We start from the raw sequence: 19825 nt of genomic DNA on the forward strand, positions 1-19825 counted from the left end.
GTTGATATAAAAAAGCACTCATTAGAGATTAAACTCAAACTCAGCCAAATCTGGGTCAAAACTTTCACTCAGGTTTTCCATTTCTCTGCTGTCTGAAAAATCAGCATCTCGTCATGCAGCTTTTAATTTCAACCATAATTGTAGAAAATCACATTGACGTTTTACACATCTGTGGCAATTATTAAACCCATTCAGAGCAGGTGACCATTTATGGAAACATCACGTTTTGTTGAACACGTGCTCACTCTCTATGGCTGATCATCCAATGGAACACGCAAAACTACATTTACAATATTCATATATACAAATATATTATGCATACACACAAACGGGCACAAAAAAAAATCAACTGACAGAAGAAAAGAAATGTCACAATCACATTGGGGCTCATGTTATTATAATGTGTTGACCTTTGACTTCCACCACGTACCCATCATCTGTGTGTTTTTTCACTGCTTTGACTTTGCTATGTTGTGACATTGTCCAAAATATACTTCTCTTTTCTCCAGAAAAACTTTGGATGATTATGGGGGGGAAAAAATCCTCTCTCATCCGAGATGGGTCTACAGAAGACCGTGCTGCCGACTGATTCTGATCTTTAAGACATGGAAATGACCAGGACCTTCACAGGCTACCAAGGAAACGTCATCCGGTTGTGTGAGTGTATGTTTTAAGGTTCGTGGTCACTCACACTAATCCTAACATACCCTCAGTCATTCCACTTATCCACAGCTGTGTGTAAGAGTTGACGTCACCACATTCCACCACAACCGTCAGCACAAACTTAACTTTCACTGGATGTTTTAAGAGCAATGGTTGTGTTTTTGTTGTTGTTGTAATCAAACTGGTTTAATATCTGAGCAGTTAGTGTCTGCACTTGTCCATATCTCGAGTGGAGAAAAGGAAACAGCTGCTCCGTTCTTTCTTACCCTCACGTTTAACCCTTTGGTCTTTTTTCAAGTGAAAACTGCTGCAACTGTGATGTCGTCTTTCTGACAAACAAATCGTACTCTCTCCATCGGGGAAGAGGGTCAGACCAAAACTGACACACACACACTTTCTCACAGCTCACATAATACTGTCTCTAAAGCCTTATTTGAACCAGAACATCCTCCCCTAATTTCTACAGGTGTGTGTGTGTGTGTGTGTCTCTGTGTGTGACCTGTTCCGTACATACACTGCCCTTTGAGTATTTCTTGCATTAAAAAAATAAAATAATATCAAAACAACATGAAAGCCGTTGTTTTCTCTACAAAAGTCAACCTGCCTTTTCCAGTAGGAGGAGAAAAAAAAACCCATTCTTGTCCCTGTTGAGATCAAACAAATTGCTACACACTTTTATCAAGATTAATACCTGTGTGAAAATGTGTAACACCAGTGTGTGTGTGTATGTATGTGTGTGTGTGAGAGAGAGAGACTTCGTATGTGTGTGTGTGTGAGAGAGAGACTTTGTTTAAGTATGAGGTTCATGTTTGTCGTGGGTTTTGTGTCGTCACACTCCTCCCTCGTGCTGATCCACTGTCTGAATATCCACCATTTTCTTCTTTTTGTGATTCTTCTTCCAGCATCAATCACACGCTCAGCAGCCAGAAGAAGAAGAAAATGGCCACAAACAGGAAAAGGGAGTCTTGCCAGTTGTTGTTTTCATTGTTGCCATTGCCCTGATGATCACCAGGATACTGATCTGAAGGTGGAACGAAGGACAAAGAGGGAAACAGGTTATTGACTTTGAATGTCTTCTATTTCATTGGAGCGTCTATATTTATTAATCAGGGCTGCTCAACTGAGTGAACAATCATAGCTAAGAATAAGTAACACAATTCAAAAATTAAATGCAATGTTTCCACATAAAATATAAAAATTGGATTAATTGAAATCTGAAATGCAGCTCGAACCCATTACAGAGCCTCCCTTGTGGTTCAATCAATGGTTTAATTCCCCAGTCTTGGATGTATGTTTCTCATGGTCTCCTGATGTGTGTGTACGTTTACCTGCTCTGTGAAATGCGTCGTTGGTGTTGAAGACTGTCGTGAAAAAGCCAAAGGGAAAAGCACCGATGCCAAACGACATGTGAAAGCCTGTGTCCCCGAAACCTTGAAACATCTGCACACAGGAAAAAAAAACACAAAGTTAAAACAAAAACAGGAAGTGTGTCTAAACAACGCAGCGAGCACGGAGAAACACCGCCTTGCTGTTTTTGAAAGAAAATGGTGGAATGGAAAGAGGACTCACCCCGCCTCTGCTCTCTGGCTCTGTTCTCTGTCCCTGAGGCCGAGGTGGAGTTTTCAACCTGAGCACCGACGCAGACGCACGATTATTGAGAGCAACCGTGACATTAGCACAATAATAGACACAAGAACAAGAGTGCACCTGGGGTCCTCCTGGCTGGAGCTGCCTCGGCCGTACAGTGGGATGACTTTATCTCTGCTGATGCCTGCCTTACACACAGGACACTGCTGTCTGCTGGGCTGTGTTTCCAACCACTAGGGGGGGAACATGAGGTGTCATTACAGTTTATAGTACAGTTTAGACACAGTAAAGCAGGGCGTCACCAGTTTCTGTCTCACACGTATGTATGAATGTGAACCCTGCCTCTCTGACCTCGGCTGCTCCCCTCATCTCTAATCCCGTCCATCCGACTGCAGTCATCCCCAGATGACCGATTAACCGAGACAACTCTGGCTCAGCGTACCGTCCTCCAGAATATCTAAAACCGTTTTACATTATCCTCAATACACCCTTCTAAAAACAGCGCCGAAAAACGAATTCTCGTAGATTTCCCTCTCAAACCACGTTTCAACCTCAAGTAACAATATTCTCACTTAGCTTAAAGTAAATTTATTCTTTTTTTTTTTTAAAGAAAATGTCTGTTGCGAAATTCTTCATATCTGGTTAAATCATTGTCAGTACAAGTTATTCCTGTTCGGCCCTACAACTTAGACCGGGTTTTAAATTTCAGTGCCTGGAGTGACTTAGTTTGAAACACCTCAGTGCTTTAATCAGAGTAACTCAGTCAATCGATTTCAAACTGAAAAGCCTGAATGATTATGACCGAAACAAACCGAGACAGACAGGAGTGAACCAACAGATTCTTGTGTGTTCTACAGCAGCACATCTTTAAATGTCTCAGTGGACATCAGTGTGGAATCGTTAGCAAATAACAAAAAGAAATAAAAGAGGCAGCACTAAACCTTTAAATAAACAGCAGCAGAGGAGGCTGCAGTAAACAGTAGTGCTAGTAAGTGCATTAACACCTTTAATCTGGTCTAAGTCAACCGTTAGGTGTGGTTATCGATACTGAAGTTGGTAAACAACTCAGACCGCTACTACTATTAATTTTTATGTCTTGAAATAAATATTTGGTCTTTCTCAGGTTTATTTATTTCATAATGACACAGATGTATAAGTGAACTCCTACATAGAACACAGAGCCATAGTCATCAGAACAAAGTCCACTACAGTGGCCATAAAACAGTTGCCGCCCATAGATCTTCTGTGAATAGATTCCAGGTTTAACAGTAACAGAGAAGGTGTTCCTCTGGACTTGACTTGGATGTGACTGTGTGTTTCCTTCAAAACACAGTTTATACTGATGTAAAATCAATAGGAAGAAAAATGGAGAAGAAAAGAGTCAATACTCACTTGATGCAGACAGGGCCAGCTGTGAACACAGAGAAACAGAAAAGTATGAGTGACTGTCAGCTGACCTCCTCGGCTTCACTGATCTTTTCTCCTCTTTTAAAAACACAATACACACTTACTTCAAGCTCTTTAAGATACAACAGCATAAATATTGTAAGATGTCACTCTCATCACCTGTTGTTTCTAACCTGAACAAATCTCTTATTTCAGTGTAGCTGCTCTCAGGGAGGGAGCCGGCAAACAACATCAAGTTGGCACAAACACCAAGACATTTTGGTGAGAGTTTTGACACGGCTGTTGCCAACTTGACAGTTTCTACATCTAACACTTCCCATCCCAGTCCGGCCAAGACTGTATCAGAAAGACGACAGACGGTCCCCTCGTCATCTCTGATTAAACCGTCCTCTGCTTTCACACCTGGGAAGTTTGACTGCGTCCATCGTGAGCTTCATTTAACTTCCGAGCCTGAAGAACGGAGAAAAGTCTGGCTGATGGTCTGGGGTGTGAAACCCAGATCGTGCTCAACGCCAAGTACGCAACGGAACAACAACAGAAGTGGCGGAAAGATGTGAGAATAACTGAAGCGTTACTCTAATTTAGCAGTCATTTTTCATGTATGTTGCACCTCGTCCAATCAGAGCAGAGTTTGTTACGTTAACTCAAGCCATGCATTCTGTTCAGCTCCCAGAATCCACAGGAATGCATTTCTCAGGCGCAACATGGTGGTTGCTGTTCTGTACACAAACACACACGCTGCTAAGTCAAAAACTCTCATCCTCACTGTGTTTACACTGTAACGTGTGTTTTCAAGGATAGGCTTTGGTTCTGTTTTAAATCTTCCAGTGCAGTAATGGTGACGCCGATGCACTTGTTTGTTTGTGTAGGCATGCACCAGCCTGCAGGCTGATACACAGACCTGTTTTTCCTGGTGCACCTAGCAGTGTCAGGGAAGGACTGAAATGTCTAAGTTAGGTTTCTGACAATGTGACAAAAAACAAGTCCTGCCTGTTTCTGTGAGTCCACAGAAGATCTTAACTCCCAGAGGAAGCTCACACACGGAGGTTGTTGTCAAGTCGATAGTCAGGCTTCATGAAACACACACTGTACATCTACCTGCTGTTATTTTCTGTCTGTTCCAGCAAAATACAGAAAAAAAGTCTCTACTTTTTCATATTAGAATTGTTGACCTCTTGTTTTTCTTTCACGCAGAAAAAAAACCCTCAGATGTGCTCGAGTCTCCGAGGATTTAATTGGTTGTTTCTGATACACCCACCCCAGGTAGGCCTCATAAAGACCCAGCCTGATCACCAATCCTAATCCACAGCCAACTGGATTACCTACACAAATTACTACCAAAGAGTATATTGAGATGAAAAATATTATTGTTATTGTAAAAAATTCACAAATCTCTGCTGGGAGTTTATCTATGTGGGCAGAAAAATCAACCTCTTGGTCAGTAGTGTAGACTGGAGTCTGCTGCAGACACCAATTTATTTTTTTGGCTGACAGGCCAGTGAACTGCGAACAGTTAGGCAATACGGACGCCTGTAAAAATCTTTATATGTTTTCCAGTAAGGAGATAAAACCAGATTTATTAGAGTGTTCCAAATACAGAGGCTGACTTCCACCAGCTCCGTGTAAAACAGTCAGAGATCAAACACCTTTAAATTATTCACATACTCTTCCAGCTAATAAGATATGTGATGACGGGTTAGACAAGGCTCAGTGTTCCAGGCAGGCTTTTGACTTCTTTGATTACCAAACTCCTGAATTACTAAACAGAAGTGATGGTGAAATGTCAGATCTGAAAGTGTGAAGAAATGGTCTGTATCAGAGTTTAATCATCATGTTCTTGTAACACACACAGAGAGAGAGAGACAGACCGGGGCGGAGAAGATCACTGTGACACCGAACAGGCAGAGCCATGTAAAAAGAAAAAGAAAAAAAGAGAGAGAGAGAGACCATTAACAGGTGAGCTGACATCAGTGATGCTCGTTCTTACTGATAGTTTCATCATCAGGGTTCACAGCAGCAGCAGAGTCACCTGGAGACAGCGTTACATCAGCCGCAAACACTACAGCATCTATGTCATGTATGTTAGAACACCACAGCATCTTCATCATGTCCATGAGAAGCACAAACAACTTCTGTGATATAACTCACTAAGTCGTCAGCATAGCAAGATATCTTTGAAGGGTTGTGGCTCACATAATTAAGACAACGTTTTTCTTTTTCTTTCAAAATTAGTCATAGACAAAATGTTTAATCTCAGTGTTTGGAGAAACTGTTCCTAATACGATGACCAGTGCAACGTCTAACTAAGTCCCGAAAATTAGTCAAAATACTTCACAGCTACTGTGAAAAATAAGTCAGGACTGTAGCGACTTCAGTCACGTTGTCTGTACAACGCCAAACCATTATTCAACAAATATTTAGTTACAACTAAACATCTCAATTTGCTCCGGTGCAATATGGTGATTCTTGGTCTAAATGTCACAGTGAACAGCGATCTGATTGGCTAGCACTCAGGGCCACTCAGGTCATCTTCATTTAAACCCCAGACGTTTCCTCCTGTGAGTCACAAACACTACAAGGTTACACATGTTATTATCACAGACCCAGGTTTGACTCCTGGGTGACGCTCTTGGCCTTAATCACCTATTAGCGCCCACCACCTGTGATCAACAACAACAGCCGTCAGTCAACACCAGTCATTAATGAGACACAAACACACACACACGTCTGACTAACAATAGAGGATTTTAGACGCCACTTGATTGGACGATGTTTGTAAACAAGGAGTGAAATATGATATTCACATTGTAATTATAATCAAAGAAAGTGAATCTTCTTATCATGTGAAAGGTCAAAACTAGGGGACCAAATCCGATCGGGATACCCGAGTTAGTTTATAAAATATTAACAACGATCACATAATATAAAGGAAGAAGGACACGTTAATAATTACCAGACGGACTGGTGTCAGAAAGGGCAAACCTCATTAAAGCCTGTGGTCTGCTGCTAATGATCAACAATCTTTGCCTGTTTCACCTCCACCAACAAGGTAATGCGTTACTGGCAGTTTATGCAGCACGCCTCAGAGATCCTATGAGACACTGGCTGCAGCTGTGACCTCTGACCTACACGAACCTTTACAATTTGATCAGATCGGCTCACTTCCTCGACAAGATCAGTGCATAAGATAAGCTATTAGCAACATGTATTTTAGCCTCATTTTTTTATGATTACCTGACATTTATTGTCTGCACAAGAACCTGGGCACTTCTATAGAACTGTTCTGTGCCATCTTCTTGGGTTGTTTTGAGTCTTTTTGTTTTCATAGTCATCTTTTACATATTTTCCTTGGTTGTTTACATGAACGTTTTTAATGATTTTTGCATCATGATCCTCATGATTAGTATCTTTTCGCATTTTCTAATTTTATTTTTTCAGACCTTTGATAATTCCTAGTTGTACTTATAGTGTTTTGTTATATTTTAGCTAACTTTTATGCGGGTTTTTGTTAAGTTTTAAAGATCTCCTGCAACTGTACTAATAATTTTTGGGTTTTTACCAAAAAAAAAGGAAGTAACAACAGTTTTGTGTTTATCAACTTAAAAATATAAAAGCTCTTAGATTATTATCTATTATTAGTGTTTATCAACTTAAAAATATAAAAGCTGAAATAATCCTCCAGAAATCTGACAAACTCTGCAGTTCTTATCTTAGATTATAATACCAAATAAACAAAGTCATAAATGTGTAAAATATGCAGCAGATTTACATAGTTTCTAATCACATGTGGAGCAGTTGGACCGCAGGCATTTTACATGATCAGGGAGTGGAAAAAGTTCAGACGCTTTTTTTTTTTTTTTTTTTTTCCAATGTGGTTCACAGAAAACCTGGACCAGAACCCACCACTATCCCACACGAAGCAGAGTCTTTTAATGTCGTTCTGCTTTCTAATTACCCCAGCAGATATTAAATGAGGCCGAACATATGGTAAAACAATCAATCCAGTCAATGTAAACAACCCCAGACACCTCCACACACCCGAACTGCCCCCACTGCCCCCACCCCGGTCTCGTCTCCTACCAGAACAAGTGTCCGCACATACTGATGACAGCGTCTGTGGCAGTGTCCAAACAAATGTTGCACTCGAAGGTGGCCCGGTCCCGTTCTCCTTCCCCGCTGTTGCTGTTGCTGCCGCCGCCGTCGCGATCGTTGCTGTTCTCCCCGGCCGAATATCCTCCTCTGTTCGCCGGCCCGCCGTCACTCGACGACCGGGGACCTGCGGCCGCCATTATATTTGCCGTATAACCCACTAAGGAAGGTAAAGCACCGACCGAATCCAACCCACAAAGGGCCCGAGCCGAAACAAACGTACACGGTTTGCTCTTGTCTAGTCAGGGGAAACGACAAGTGTCATCATCAACACCGACACTGCCAATTGGAGGCGCTGTCGTTGACGGAACTCTATATGGACACTTCCGCTTCCGTTTATGGGGAAAAGGATGTAATCAAAGACGCTTTAAAACACAAATGTAAAAAAATAATTATACCAAATACAGTACGACTTTTGTAGAAAAAAAAGTACCTGGAGATAAGCAATATTTTTGTAAACTTAACCATAAAACAAAGTTGAAGTTGAATATTTGTATTGTTAGAAAGTTACAAAGTTCAACGAGATTTATTAAACATTTTTAGTTAATATAATATGTATATTTTAGGGATCCTCACGTTCTCTCTCTATTTATCTCTTCTTTCGTCTTTGGAAATATTTTGTACACGTGTAATATTGTTTTTAATTTTTTTTTTATAATCTTTCATTGGAGAAACAAATTGTAACTCGCAAAAGAAAAACAAACGGAACCTTTAGTTGGAGGTTTGTTTCTGGACGGTTTCATTAGGTGCCAGTACCGCAAGCATGTTGTGTACTGAAGCTACACACATGCTGGGATTCTTAGTGAATAATATAGTCTTTTGTGTGTGATCCTGTTAAAAAAAATTTTGTTTAAATTCATATTTTTTCTATAGAAATAGAAACGTTTTTATTCATAAGGAGTTGTTTTAATTTCACTCCCCGAAAACCATGAAGATCAAGAGACAGAAACAAGCTAAGAAAACCATCAGCTTCTACAAATACAACTTTAATTTCAGGCAACCCTTTCAGATCCTCTTAGATGGAACATTTTGTCAGGCAGCTCTGAAAAACAAGATCCAAATTAAGGAGCAACTGCCCAAGTATCTGATGGGCGAAGTGCAGCTCTGCACAACAAGGTGAGTAGATCGATGTTTAACCGAATCACATGCACACGGTTGTTTTTTCTGTTATTAGTATCCATATAATCACTCTGTGTTTTGTGGCACTGATTCCTCTTAGCTGTGCGCTTAAAGAGCTGGAGACTCTGGGGAAGGAACTGTACGGAGCTAAGTTAATCCTACAGAGGTTCCAGGTCAGGAGATGTCCACATTTCAAAAGTCCAGTCTCTGCTTCAGAGTGTCTGCTTTCCATGTTGGATAAAACAAACCCACACCACTACTTTGTAGCCACCCAGGTGAGGAATATGTGATCATACACTCTCTTGTTTGTGCTGTTTAAAGGTGTAAGTGCTAAAAATAAAATGTATGTGATTGAGGATTGTAGAAACTCTCATCTCCACACCATATCTAGGACTTCACAGTCACTACAGGACTAAAGAGCATCCCCGGGGTTCCTCTGCTCTACATCATCCTCAACACCATCGTTCTGGACAAACCCAGTCAGTCGTCACTGGACCACGTGCAGGCCGTTCAGCTGGGGGAACTGGTGAGCCCGGCCCAGCAGCAGAGCATCCGCAGCCTGAAAGAGGAGCAAGGAATCAGCGGGAAGGGCGGAGAGAGGCGAGGAAAAAAGAGGAAAAGGAAACAGAGCAACCCTAACCCTCTGAGCTGCCTGAAGAAGAAGAAGAAAGGTCCCACGCTGCAGCTGAAGAAGCCAGAGGAGGGGGAGAAGAAGAAAAGGAGTCGACACAAGAGACGGAAAACAGACGGTGCAGCTGATGGGCCTGCCGCTGCAATTAATAATACATGACTGACAGGAGGACAGACACCTTTTTTTTGATTGATAAAAAAAATACATTTAATTGTCAAAATGGTTAAACCTATTAATCTGTACCAGTTATACTTATTAATTAATTTTCACCAGCTTGAATAATCACAACATGCAGCTTTGAAATGCTTTTATTTTGGAAGTTTTGCAGTATTTTTCAAGACTTGGCAGGCAAGAGACTAAAACTGTTCAGAAACACTGTAATATTGTAGAGATACACACAGGATTTGTATTTTTTTTTTTTTTTTTACCAAATATAAAATCCGTTTCACAGGCACACGGTTAAAAAGTTCAGTGTATAATGATTTGACGTTTCATGCCATGGAGGTTATGCAGTAGATCATCAGAGACGCTGGGAAGAAGAGCAGTCACAGTTTTAATATTGTGGCGTCTGATGTTTTCAGAGACTTAACAACAACAACAGAAAAATGTGTCCATTTGCACATTATTCCATGTCCTTTATATTACACCCTCTAAAATTAAAATGATCTATTCCTGCCCCACATCTCTCCTTATACACCAATACATAAATTCACACGTCATCCATACAGTGATTGAGAAGTTGCTTCTGTTGCGGTTCTACTGCAGGTAAAATATTCAATACTCAGTAATGGACTCCATACAGGAACCCATTCAGTTTTATATTAATCACAAATATAAACCCACGACAACTTAAAACATTTTTTTTTCTTTGTCATTCCTTTTGGCTTGTTTATATTTGGAGTTGGAGTATATTGTATGTATTTGTACAGGCCATCCTGGTGTTTTCATACTTAACGTGCTAAGAAACAAGTGAGATTTCATCTGTTCATGTTTTTCTTTTTTAAATGAGAAACTTCCTTAATGTTAACCTTAAAACCACAAGGTTAAATTATATGTAGCACCAAAGCCAACTTGGTTAATAACTGTAGCTACAAATGATAAAAGAAGAGGTGATCAAAAATGGAACCCTTCATATTTACGGTAATTTACTGTTTAGTATGTAAGTAGATTGGATTTACTTAATTCTTTTTAGTTTAAACAAATGACATGCTCCACTGATACAAGGTAATACATGTGAAATACATTCAACTTAAAAATATTCTTCAGAAAAACAAAGTTTTTTCTTTAATTTAAAGTCAACACTTCTGTAGTTTATGGAGGACTGATTTCTCTATCTATTTTGGCAACAATTATTGTGCATATAACTGAGTGAACCAGCTGTTTTAATATTTAAAACCTCTTTTTGCTTATTTTGAATGATTTGTTTGCAGTTTTAAGTGCTTTAAAGTTTTCTTCTTTTTCCCAGCAGGACAGGTCACGGCCATTTGCTCGCTGCCCTCCATGGTAAAGCTAAAACTGTGAAGTCAGGAGAGAGAGTCCCTACTGTTGACACTGTCTTTCTAAATGATGTTGAATCGAGGCCCAGGTGTGGCGATGATGTCACTGTACGGCTCCTCCTGCACCAGCTCCACCGCCTGCTGCTTCTTCAGGACCAGGAAGCTGTAGAACTTGGCGGCCGCCTGCTTCCTGTTGTTGTTCCGGCAGAGGTCGAGCAGACTGACCGACTGGGTGCCCGTCTTGGTCATCACTCTCTGAGGTGAGGCAGAAGAGCCAGAGAGGTGAAGGGTTAGGATTTTGTCATGTTGTAATTCAGAGCTTTTCTTCAAAATACTACAGTAACAGAGCGTACACAGATCACGGACATCACTTTTACTTATTCTGGGAGAACTCCAGAGTGGTCGCAGTAAAACAGGTGACCTGCAGGTGGACACACACTCACCTGTAGACCATGCAGCATCTGCTGAGTTCTTTTGTTCCACCTTCTCTCCTCCTGATCCTGGTCTCCTCCCTGTGCCTCGTCCTCCTGATGTAGAGAAAAACCCACATCAGCACTGGTTGCTAACAGGAGGCTACAGGTTCATGTTCATGCTTATGGTAAACATACAAATAATTTTGTGTTTTTTTTTCTCACTTCTTCATCAGAGTCTTCATCGCCTTTTTTCTTGTCCTTGTCAGCCAGTAGGTCCAGCTCTATCAGCTGGCTGATGTTGGTGCTGGTCTCCTCAGGTGGAAGCTCCACAGTGGTGGAAGACTCCAACTGCTGGGACACATTACCGACTGTGGACGTCTCCTGCTGCTGCTCTTCCAAAGCCCCCATCTGAAAAGAGATCATTTGAGAATATGATGAAAAAAAACAAAAGTTGTTATGCTGTAATCAGCAGCTGTTTCTACTCACTGGTAGATCAGGCTCTGCGTCCTGTGATTTGCGCTTCAGGCCTCGCTGAGAAGACGGTGGGGGCATGACCGAGTCGTCCAGAGTCGTCCTGCTGCCCTCCACTGCAGACGCTTGGAGAACACTGGCCTCCTCCGTGAGGGTCTGGTCTGGGGGCAAATAACGAAACAAGTAGGACGTTTTTTAAAAAAAGCTAAAAATACAAAAGATATTCTTTATAGTAGCTGAATTTCTTTTCTTTTGATTTGATTTTTTTTTTTTGGTTTGATTTTTTATTTTACCCATGATGTCCCTCTGCTGGTTTCCAGTAACGTCTTCTCTGGGCACCTCTGGGTTCTCCAGGTCTTTGAGGAACTCATCCAGACTGTCCGCCTCTCCACCTTTCCTCCTCTTCCTCAGCTCGTCTGGTACCAGCGGTGTCAGACATCGTGTGAACATCGATTTGAAGAACCAGGACAAAACACATCAAATTCATGCTGTGGAAAAATGGGAACGCGGTTAAAGACGACGTCGTCATCTTCATAACCTTGAGCAGCCTGACGTTCCACAGAGGCTGAGCAGGCAGGGAGAACAGCTTCTCCACCCCCCCGGTCTCCTTCCACATCATCAGCTTCTTAGTGGGAGGAGCCAAATCCAGCGTAGTGACGATGTCAGAGTAGTCGGACAGCTGGGCACGGATGGTTTTACTGTCCAGTTCCTTCACACTGTCCACGATCAGTTTCCTCTTACGCTTGGCCTTGGTCTCCTTAACTGCAAACGTCCAAATATGGATCACCAGTTGATCCGGACCTCGTCTACAGGACCAGGACATGACACTAGGTTACACTGAAGATCCAGAAGAATTACCTGTGATGTCAATAGGCTCCAGGGCGAAGGTCTCCTCCTCATTATGAACCATGCTGGTCTGTTCTAATTGGTCGGCCATAGCTGGAAGCGGCTCAGTCGGGCCTGAGTCTGGACTGTCAGGTACTCCGGCTGACAAACACACAATGACAAACACTCACTACTGGACAGTGACGGAACTGCACAAACTAAGCTGTCTTGATTACATTCACAGACCTGAGAGCGCGTCAAAGTCGTCCTCATCGTCCCCATGGTCCTGAGGCATCATCACGCTCTCTGTGATGGCGGGAGGGTCGTCAAAGATGCCGCCTCCGTCCTCATTACTCAGAAGTTTGTCCACTAGACAAAAATATCACGCCGTCGGCAAAACTGGTATTGTGGTATTTTTTTGTGTGAAATATAGTTTTGTTTTGTTTGTTTTTTTTACCCAGCATGCCTCCCTCATTGCTCTCCATGGGGTTGTCTCCAAAGTCGTCTTTGTACTGCTCATCGTACTCCAGGTGGTTGGCCTTGTCAGTCATCTGGTTAGTGCCACCTTCAGCCTCCAGCAGCAGGTTGGAAGCCGAAGCTCCCATGATGTCCACCTCGAACGCGTTCTCCTCTCGCATCATCTCCCGGTCGTCCATCCCGAAATCAGCTGTTCATTTTGACAGTTTGGACATAGTCGATTTTACTAAAGTTTTATCTTCATCAGTATCATTATTAATAGTATTATTATTATTATTCATCTTGTTCCTAGGACAGCAGAGGCATCACTGCACCAGTGTAAACAGACTGTGGCAGAAGAGCTCCACTCACCAAAGTCGTTGTCCTGCAGCAGGTTGAGGTTGCCCACCTCCTCCCTCATGGTGATCTCCTCCACCCTGCTCTGGTTCAAGTTAAACTGCTGAGCAATGTCAAGGTCACTGCAGAGACAAAAGAAATTCAGTGTAAGGTCAGAGGTCAAGGCGGGGAAAGAAAATCCACATCAGTCTTTCCTGCGGCCGGTGTGTACTCCCTGTTTTCCTCTTAATGGGATCGTAATTTACAAAGTTAATATTATGTCCTTCTCAGGAAAGCTAATGATTGAAACTATAAACCGCTAATGAAAATGTTAACATTATAAACTGATGCTGCTTCCTGGTCACAGCGCTCACTGAGGACTCACTCCAGGTCTGGCAGCGGTTGGTCGAAATCATGGAACTCCTCCGGCAGAGTGATGGCGTTGTAGGCCGCTTCCCTGTTCTCCTCCGGAAGATCCACCACTCCTGGAACACCATAGAGGAGGAGAAGGAGGTAACAATACATGTGACATGTAAGAAATACACACACACTCAAAAATACTACGGTCATTACTGATTGGATGTGAATATTTTGGATATATTTTCCTTCCTGTTTTATTCTGAAATTGTATCTGTGCCATCAAAGTCTCTCACTTTTACTTCCTATGTTTTATTATAGCCTTAAATTGTGAAACTAAGTGTACAGTATCCGTCCTTAAACTTTTACCAAACATTTAAAAAATGTGCGGCGAGGCTCAAACCGTGGTTACAAACATCAATAATCCGTGTCCACCTGGTCTGAAGGCCATCTTGATCTTAATGAAGGCCTCGTTACAGTCGGCCAGCAGGTACTTGGCCTTCCTGTGGTAGATCCTCACCACGCCCAGCAGGAGGTGCCCTGAGGTCCTCAGAGCCATTTTCACCTGTCAGATTGACAAGTTTCTTTGTGAGTTTTCTCTCTCATCTACATTAACGCATTACCGTAATGGTGCATAATGTGTCACGGTGACAGTAGGGGGCGCCGATCACCTTGGGTGAGATGATGCTCTCCACGCTGCTCTCCAGGTTGCACTCAAACACGTGTGCTTTGGTCAGCTTCTTGTCCCAGTGGGCCGCCAGCCAGATTTTGGCCAGCGGCCCACGTTTGCTGAGGACAAAGTGAGCGTAGAACATGAACTCCTGGGTGTTTTCTCACCACAGGGGGAAAAGGGGGAGGGAGGGGGACGTCAGGCCTGGAACAGAAAAGGTTTTTTGTTTTTTTTAAAAGCAGGTACAAAACAACTGCAGTATCACAAACACGAACTAGATAATTATAATTATATTTCTACATCATACTTCAATATTAATCTGGCAAAACAACACAAATTATTCAATTAAAAATAGGGAGCATGTACCAAATACTGTACATGCATATTCCATAACTACAATACTTCACACACAGTATTTAGCTACTCAAATAAAAGCTAGAAAACTATTGTTTGTGGCAGAAAAGTAAATTGTCAACAATGAAGTACTTTTATTATTACATTTTTACATGCAGAAAGATTGCATGAATGTTATAAAATACTATAAAAAATTAGATATTAATGAAAAGTGAAAAATAAATTCATATATCTAAGGACAGGCCAGGATTTGTGTGGTGTCCAAAACCTGGCCCTGGACCCTCAGGTTGAGGATACCTGATAGAAACCTATGTTTTTTATGACTTGGTATGGTAATGTAGAATGTGGTTTTGAAATATCGCAATTTCAAATCAAAGCTCGGACTCAGACTTCGTCAAATCGATCCCCGCTGATTCGAGTCGGTGTTTACATGTTTACATCCTGCCGGTTGTTTACGACAGTCAAACAGACAGTTTGTACTCATTCATATATTTACACGTAAACGCAAGACCAGTCAGTGTTGGTGAATGTGTCCTTCAGGTGATGAGGAGTTCACATACTGTAAACACACGCGTGTATCTAAACATATGAACATGTGAAGTACACGTCAGTTTCATCGTGACATCATCATAAATACCCGCTGCGGCGTGGTTTACGGCAGGTAACTGTCACCGCGTTGCAGGTTCAGGATACTGACCGCTGACGTGATGCATTAACATGAGAATACTCTGACACTGCACACATGCATGAGTGCTGCGCGCGCACACACAGCACAGTGCAGAGGTAATGTTCGTACTTTAGTTTTTTTTTTTTTTTTAGGACTCACCGCTGAGCCGTTTTGTGTTCTTGTCGTTTTTTTACCGGTCGCAGCTGATTCTCCTCTTCCTCCAAATAAATATACAAGATGGCGAACGGTCTCCTCCTGCTTCACTGATTAACAGAGAGAGGGAGAGAGAGAGGGAGAGAGAGGGATGAATGGATGATAGAGGGGTAGATTTAATGGATGACGTGATGATTGAGTGATGGATGGATGAGTTGATAGCTATAATTGGATGAAGTGATAGAGGAGTAATGAACTGGTGGATGCAGTAGGGATGGATGGATGGATGGACAGGTAATCAGATGGGATGGATGGATGGGTTCATAAATGGATATAAAAATATAAAACCTCCCTGACTATAGTTGAGGGACACATATCTCCCCATTTACCACGTCACCGAATCCACTGTTAGGTTAGACACAAACTTTGTTCTTCCAGCTTTTATTAATTATTTACTATGTAAATAAACCAAATGAAAACTCGTGCCAAGACACTAGCAGGTTCCTGTGAAAGCCTGCACACATTACATGCACCGCTAGAGGGCAGAAAAGTTATCTAAACTAATTAATGGGAAAGAAAATGTACTTGCCTCGTGTCTTATCAAATATTAGTCACGGAGCAAAATTAAAATAAAGAATAAGTTATTTAAAAATATTACATTTTGTATATTTTAAAGGGATTCTATTATTATTAGTCTAATTGCGGCCAACACGACACTGATGATCTCTCTGTTGATACAATACTAGGACTCTTTTTAAATTCCAGCAGTAAATACATGTATGATGTAACAGCTGATGTTTATACTTTATTTTTGTAAAGTGTTAGGACTTTAAAAGGTTGGCGTGATCATCTGAAGACCGTCCGTCCAGCGTCCGCCGCTCGGCCCCGGCAGCCTGTCATTGTTGTCAGACGACACTCTGCTTCCTTGACCTTCAGCCCTGGACGGTCGGATGCCTCTGGCCTCTTCTCACGCTCCGCAGACCTCTGCACGAATGGAGTCATAGCTCAGATCTTACGAGCTCTGACAAGTCACCAGTCACTGGGTGGAGAGGGTTTTAATGAACTCTTGGCAGCACGAGGTCTCACTTCAGTCTTTTACAGTTCCTTGTGACACCGCCCTGTGCTCTCAGACCTCAGAGCCAGACTCATGAGTCAGGAGGCAGAGGGAACTCCAGCAAACCTTTTTACATGTCTGCAGCAGAAGAGAGAGAGAGAGAGAGGGAGGGAGAGTTCATCTCTGCCAAAAACCGTCCCACAAATCCCGGAGGGATCGGACTTATCTTGGGCACAAAGACCCTGCTTGTATTTCACTGTAGGTCGTTCTTTGTGTGTGTGAATCAGCTCCCACTGAAGCCCACGGTGTCTCCCCCCTTTAACCAACCTGTCCGTCTCCCAAAGCTGACAAGCAGGTCTTATTTAGGGGAGATGCAGCCCAACAGTCCACTGGGGGCCGGGATGGATTCTGTGCACAAAACACACACACAGGTTTACACTGTGTCCAAATGAGAGCTCACTCAGCACACATTTCTCACACTGGAGTTGTATAGAGGCGGGACAGGCTGAGAAAAAGAAAAAAAAAGAAGGGGGGAGCAGTGGGGGGAGGGGAGGGTGTGGTGGAGGTTGGTTGGAGGGGTCCTTTCACTTCTTTTTAGGAGGCAACAATAGTCTTTGTCCAGGATCTTCCACCATTCTTATTAGTGTTACGGGAAAGAAGGAGGAGGAGGAGGAGGAGGTGATGGTGGACAAGGGAGGGGAGAGGGTTGAGGTGAGGGGGGGTCAGCCACAGGAGTTTTTCTCCATAGTGACAATGACAAAACAGGCCAGTTGAAGTCCAGACAGGCGCGGGGATGATTGCAGCTGCCGGGCAGAGGAACACAGAGAGGTGGAGATGTTGACGGAGGACTAGGACCTGCTGAGGACCAACAGAAGAAGGTTTTACGAAAAAACAAAAAACAAATACGAAGTGCTGCTGTTATTGTTCCTCTGTCTCAGAAAGTGCTTGCCTTGCACATTCCGAGCCTGTCAGCATGGACCGGGACAGTCACAGCGAGGACACTCTGTCCACCATGGTCCTGGAGGACATCAAGAACAAACTGATCAATGCCTTCAAGGCCACGGGAGAGTCCAGAGAAGACGGCCAACAGTGCCAGGGCCCCAGAGTCAGACCGCTCAGCATCGGCCGCAGCCTCCAGGCCAACGAGGAGCTGAGGAGGGCGCAGATCGATGGAGCCATAACCTGGCTGAGGTCTGAGCTGGTAAGAGTTTTTGGTTTTATATTCTCTGTGCTGTAGAACAGTTCATCTGTCATTCTGACGGCGCCCTCTGTTGTCCTGCAGCTGGAGATGCGTTCCCAGGACCTGCAGCTGGCTCAGACCCTGCTGGGACTCAACACGGAGATCCAGAGACTGAGGAGGGAGAGTTTGGGAGGAGTGGAGGCAGAGGGGGAGGATCAGCAGTAGTCGGCCCCCGGAGTGAGCGTCTTCTCCGGGAGGTTCTTCAGTCAGAACGACTGGAAGACGAGAATCTACAGCAATGTTCATTCTGGAGCTCCTGAAGGACGAGGACGGGAACGTGGATTCATCTGGACTCAACACGACGTCAACGTTTGGTTTTTATCACCATATAAAGAATCATTTTCATTGGTGAACTGTCATTGGTCCTAGTTCCTGGTACTATTTCAAGTTCCTGGCACTGTACCTAGTTTCTGGTAATCATTCTGGCTCAATATACTGTCCCTAATTCCTGGTACTTTGTCTAGTTCCTAGTACTATATCTGGTACAAGTTCCTTGGACTGTCACTAATTCCAGGTACCACTACAGTCTTTAGTTTCTGGTACTAATTCCTGGTGCTAGTTCAGGTACTAGTTTTTTTGTTTGCACTTTTCAGAAGAGGAGTTGAGAATTTGAAAAAAAATTGGCTGGATTTTTTTTAAACTTTAAAGAACAAGAAAGAAATACAACCCAATAATAAAATAGTGTTGATTATTTATTCAGTTCTTTATTCCACTGGCATACTGTACAGCTGCAGTACAGTACCTGTTTAAAATACTTCAGGTACATAAAAAAATACCTGGAATTTATCCTACAGTTCAGACACTCTTTGTTTAATAACAACAACAACAGAGTGAACAGTGAAGATCGGAGACCGAGGTTGAAGGACTGACAACAGAACTTTTATCTCTGCAGGGAGACCGAGGTTGAAGGACTGACAACAGCGTCTTACTGTCAACAGAACTTTTGTCTCTGCAGGAAAAAACAAACAACGATGTGAAGAACTTCACCGTTTCCTGCTGCGGTGCTGGATTCGTTAGATTTACAGTCATGAAAGGTCAGTCAGCCTTCAGCACAGACGTGTCTGTGGTTACTGCCTCACACTCAGACTTCACATCTGAACTCACTAATAACACTAATACACAAAGGCAACAACAACTGCCTTCAGGTCAGTTTCCAACATCACACAGTTCAAGTTACAAAAAATGAGCAGAAATTATATTTACATTTTGTAAAAAAAAAACAAAACAAAAATGATCCAGAAACTGACAGGATGTTAGTTCTGGAACTCACTGACATTAACATGATGTTACTTCAAAAAACATACACATACAGACGCTACAGGTGGTCTGTGTGGTGGTCTGTGTAGTTTTCTGTGTGGTGGTCTGTTGTTGAAGCCTGTACTTCCATGATTTTGTTAGAAAACACTAGTGGGATGTAAGGAAGTTGTGAGAGATGCTGGTGTTTCATTTTGCTAGTCGTGCCGTTTATGGGACCGAGCTCCTCCTATTGAACCCCCTCCTCCTGAATAAAAGCCCTGCATGAAGAGATCTGGGCCTCATTAGGTATGAGGGGGGAAACCCCGCCTCCCCTGAGCTGGAGTAGACGCTGCCACGCTCACTCTCAGAGTCCCAGTAGCTGCCGGCCTCTTCCTCCTCATCATCATCATCAGTCTCCTTTTCCTCCTCTTCCTCAGAGAGCTCCTGCTTGAGCTCCTGGATGCCAGAGTGAAGTTCCATCAGCTGCCTGATCAGGGCCTGGTCCTGAGAACGCATTTCCATCTGTAGACAGAAAAAAATA

General features: G+C 42.8%; 5 protein-coding genes and 1 long non-coding RNA gene across 8 annotated transcripts in view; 3 read left to right on the plus strand and 3 right to left on the minus strand.

Annotated features, from left to right (window-relative positions):
• Nucleotides 1–1423: 1423 nt before the first annotated feature.
• Nucleotides 1424–8135, minus strand: rnf5 (ring finger protein 5). The gene is made up of 6 exons (XM_008331187.3): nucleotides 7738–8135; nucleotides 3643–3661; nucleotides 2371–2483; nucleotides 2233–2290; nucleotides 1992–2103; nucleotides 1424–1684 (listed from the first exon to the last, which is right to left on the minus strand). Exons 1-6 carry the CDS (start codon nucleotides 7944–7946, stop codon nucleotides 1572–1574), a joined length of 624 nt encoding a protein of 207 aa, XP_008329409.1. The 5' UTR covers nucleotides 7947–8135; the 3' UTR covers nucleotides 1424–1571.
• Nucleotides 8136–8497: 362 nt separating this feature from the next.
• Nucleotides 8498–10279, plus strand: utp23 (UTP23 small subunit processome component). The gene is made up of 3 exons (XM_008331188.3): nucleotides 8498–8922; nucleotides 9026–9200; nucleotides 9317–10279. The coding sequence occupies exons 1-3, from the start codon at nucleotides 8735–8737 to the stop codon at nucleotides 9713–9715; spliced, it is 762 nt and encodes a 253-aa protein (XP_008329410.1). The 5' UTR covers nucleotides 8498–8734; the 3' UTR covers nucleotides 9716–10279.
• A 155-nt stretch (nucleotides 10280–10434) lies between these two features.
• Nucleotides 10435–15855, minus strand: rad21b (RAD21 cohesin complex component b). The gene is made up of 14 exons (XM_008331186.3): nucleotides 15761–15855; nucleotides 14582–14784; nucleotides 14346–14475; nucleotides 13939–14038; nucleotides 13590–13696; nucleotides 13219–13428; nucleotides 13008–13130; nucleotides 12795–12923; nucleotides 12476–12698; nucleotides 12230–12387; nucleotides 11952–12097; nucleotides 11688–11873; nucleotides 11496–11579; nucleotides 10435–11307 (listed from the first exon to the last, which is right to left on the minus strand). Exons 2-14 carry the CDS (start codon nucleotides 14723–14725, stop codon nucleotides 11116–11118), a joined length of 1932 nt encoding a protein of 643 aa, XP_008329408.1. The 5' UTR covers nucleotides 14726–14784; nucleotides 15761–15855; the 3' UTR covers nucleotides 10435–11115.
• Nucleotides 11180–11869, plus strand: LOC112488483 (uncharacterized). Its single transcript, XR_003052565.1, has 3 exons — nucleotides 11180–11312; nucleotides 11393–11650; nucleotides 11732–11869. It is a non-coding gene; the product is annotated as an uncharacterized LOC112488483 (long non-coding RNA).
• aard (alanine and arginine rich domain containing protein) lies at nucleotides 13657–19825 on the plus strand. 3 transcript variants are annotated; one of them, XR_003052564.1, is made up of 6 exons: nucleotides 13657–13777; nucleotides 13921–14085; nucleotides 16574–18009; nucleotides 18091–18904; nucleotides 18951–19082; nucleotides 19722–19825. XR_003052564.1 is itself a non-coding variant. In XM_008331185.3 (2 exons), the coding sequence occupies exons 1-2, from the start codon at nucleotides 17782–17784 to the stop codon at nucleotides 18211–18213; spliced, it is 351 nt and encodes a 116-aa protein (XP_008329407.1). In that variant the 5' UTR covers nucleotides 16960–17781; the 3' UTR covers nucleotides 18214–18935. The 3 variants fall into 3 exon arrangements, 1 of the variants encoding a protein (XP_008329407.1); XR_003052563.1 differs by lacking the exons at nucleotides 13657–13777; nucleotides 13921–14085; nucleotides 19722–19825 and having other exon boundaries at nucleotides 16960–18009; nucleotides 18951–19079; XM_008331185.3 differs by lacking the exons at nucleotides 13657–13777; nucleotides 13921–14085; nucleotides 18951–19082; nucleotides 19722–19825 and having other exon boundaries at nucleotides 16960–18009; nucleotides 18091–18935.
• The window catches only part of LOC103394049 (glutamate-rich protein 4), a 4253-nt gene continuing 3913 nt past the window's right edge, over nucleotides 19486–19825 (minus strand). Inside the window, exon 2 of the mRNA XM_008331184.3 lies at nucleotides 19486–19806. Coding sequence (XP_008329406.1) covers nucleotides 19513–19806 — 294 coding nt within the window. The 3' untranslated portion in view covers nucleotides 19486–19512. The remainder of the gene's footprint in view (nucleotides 19807–19825) is intronic.

Source organism: Cynoglossus semilaevis, chromosome 18 (assembly GCF_000523025.1).
Source record: "Cynoglossus semilaevis isolate Cse_v1.0 chromosome 18, Cse_v1.0, whole genome shotgun sequence".
Classification (NCBI taxonomy): Eukaryota; Metazoa; Chordata; class Actinopteri; order Pleuronectiformes; family Cynoglossidae; genus Cynoglossus; species Cynoglossus semilaevis.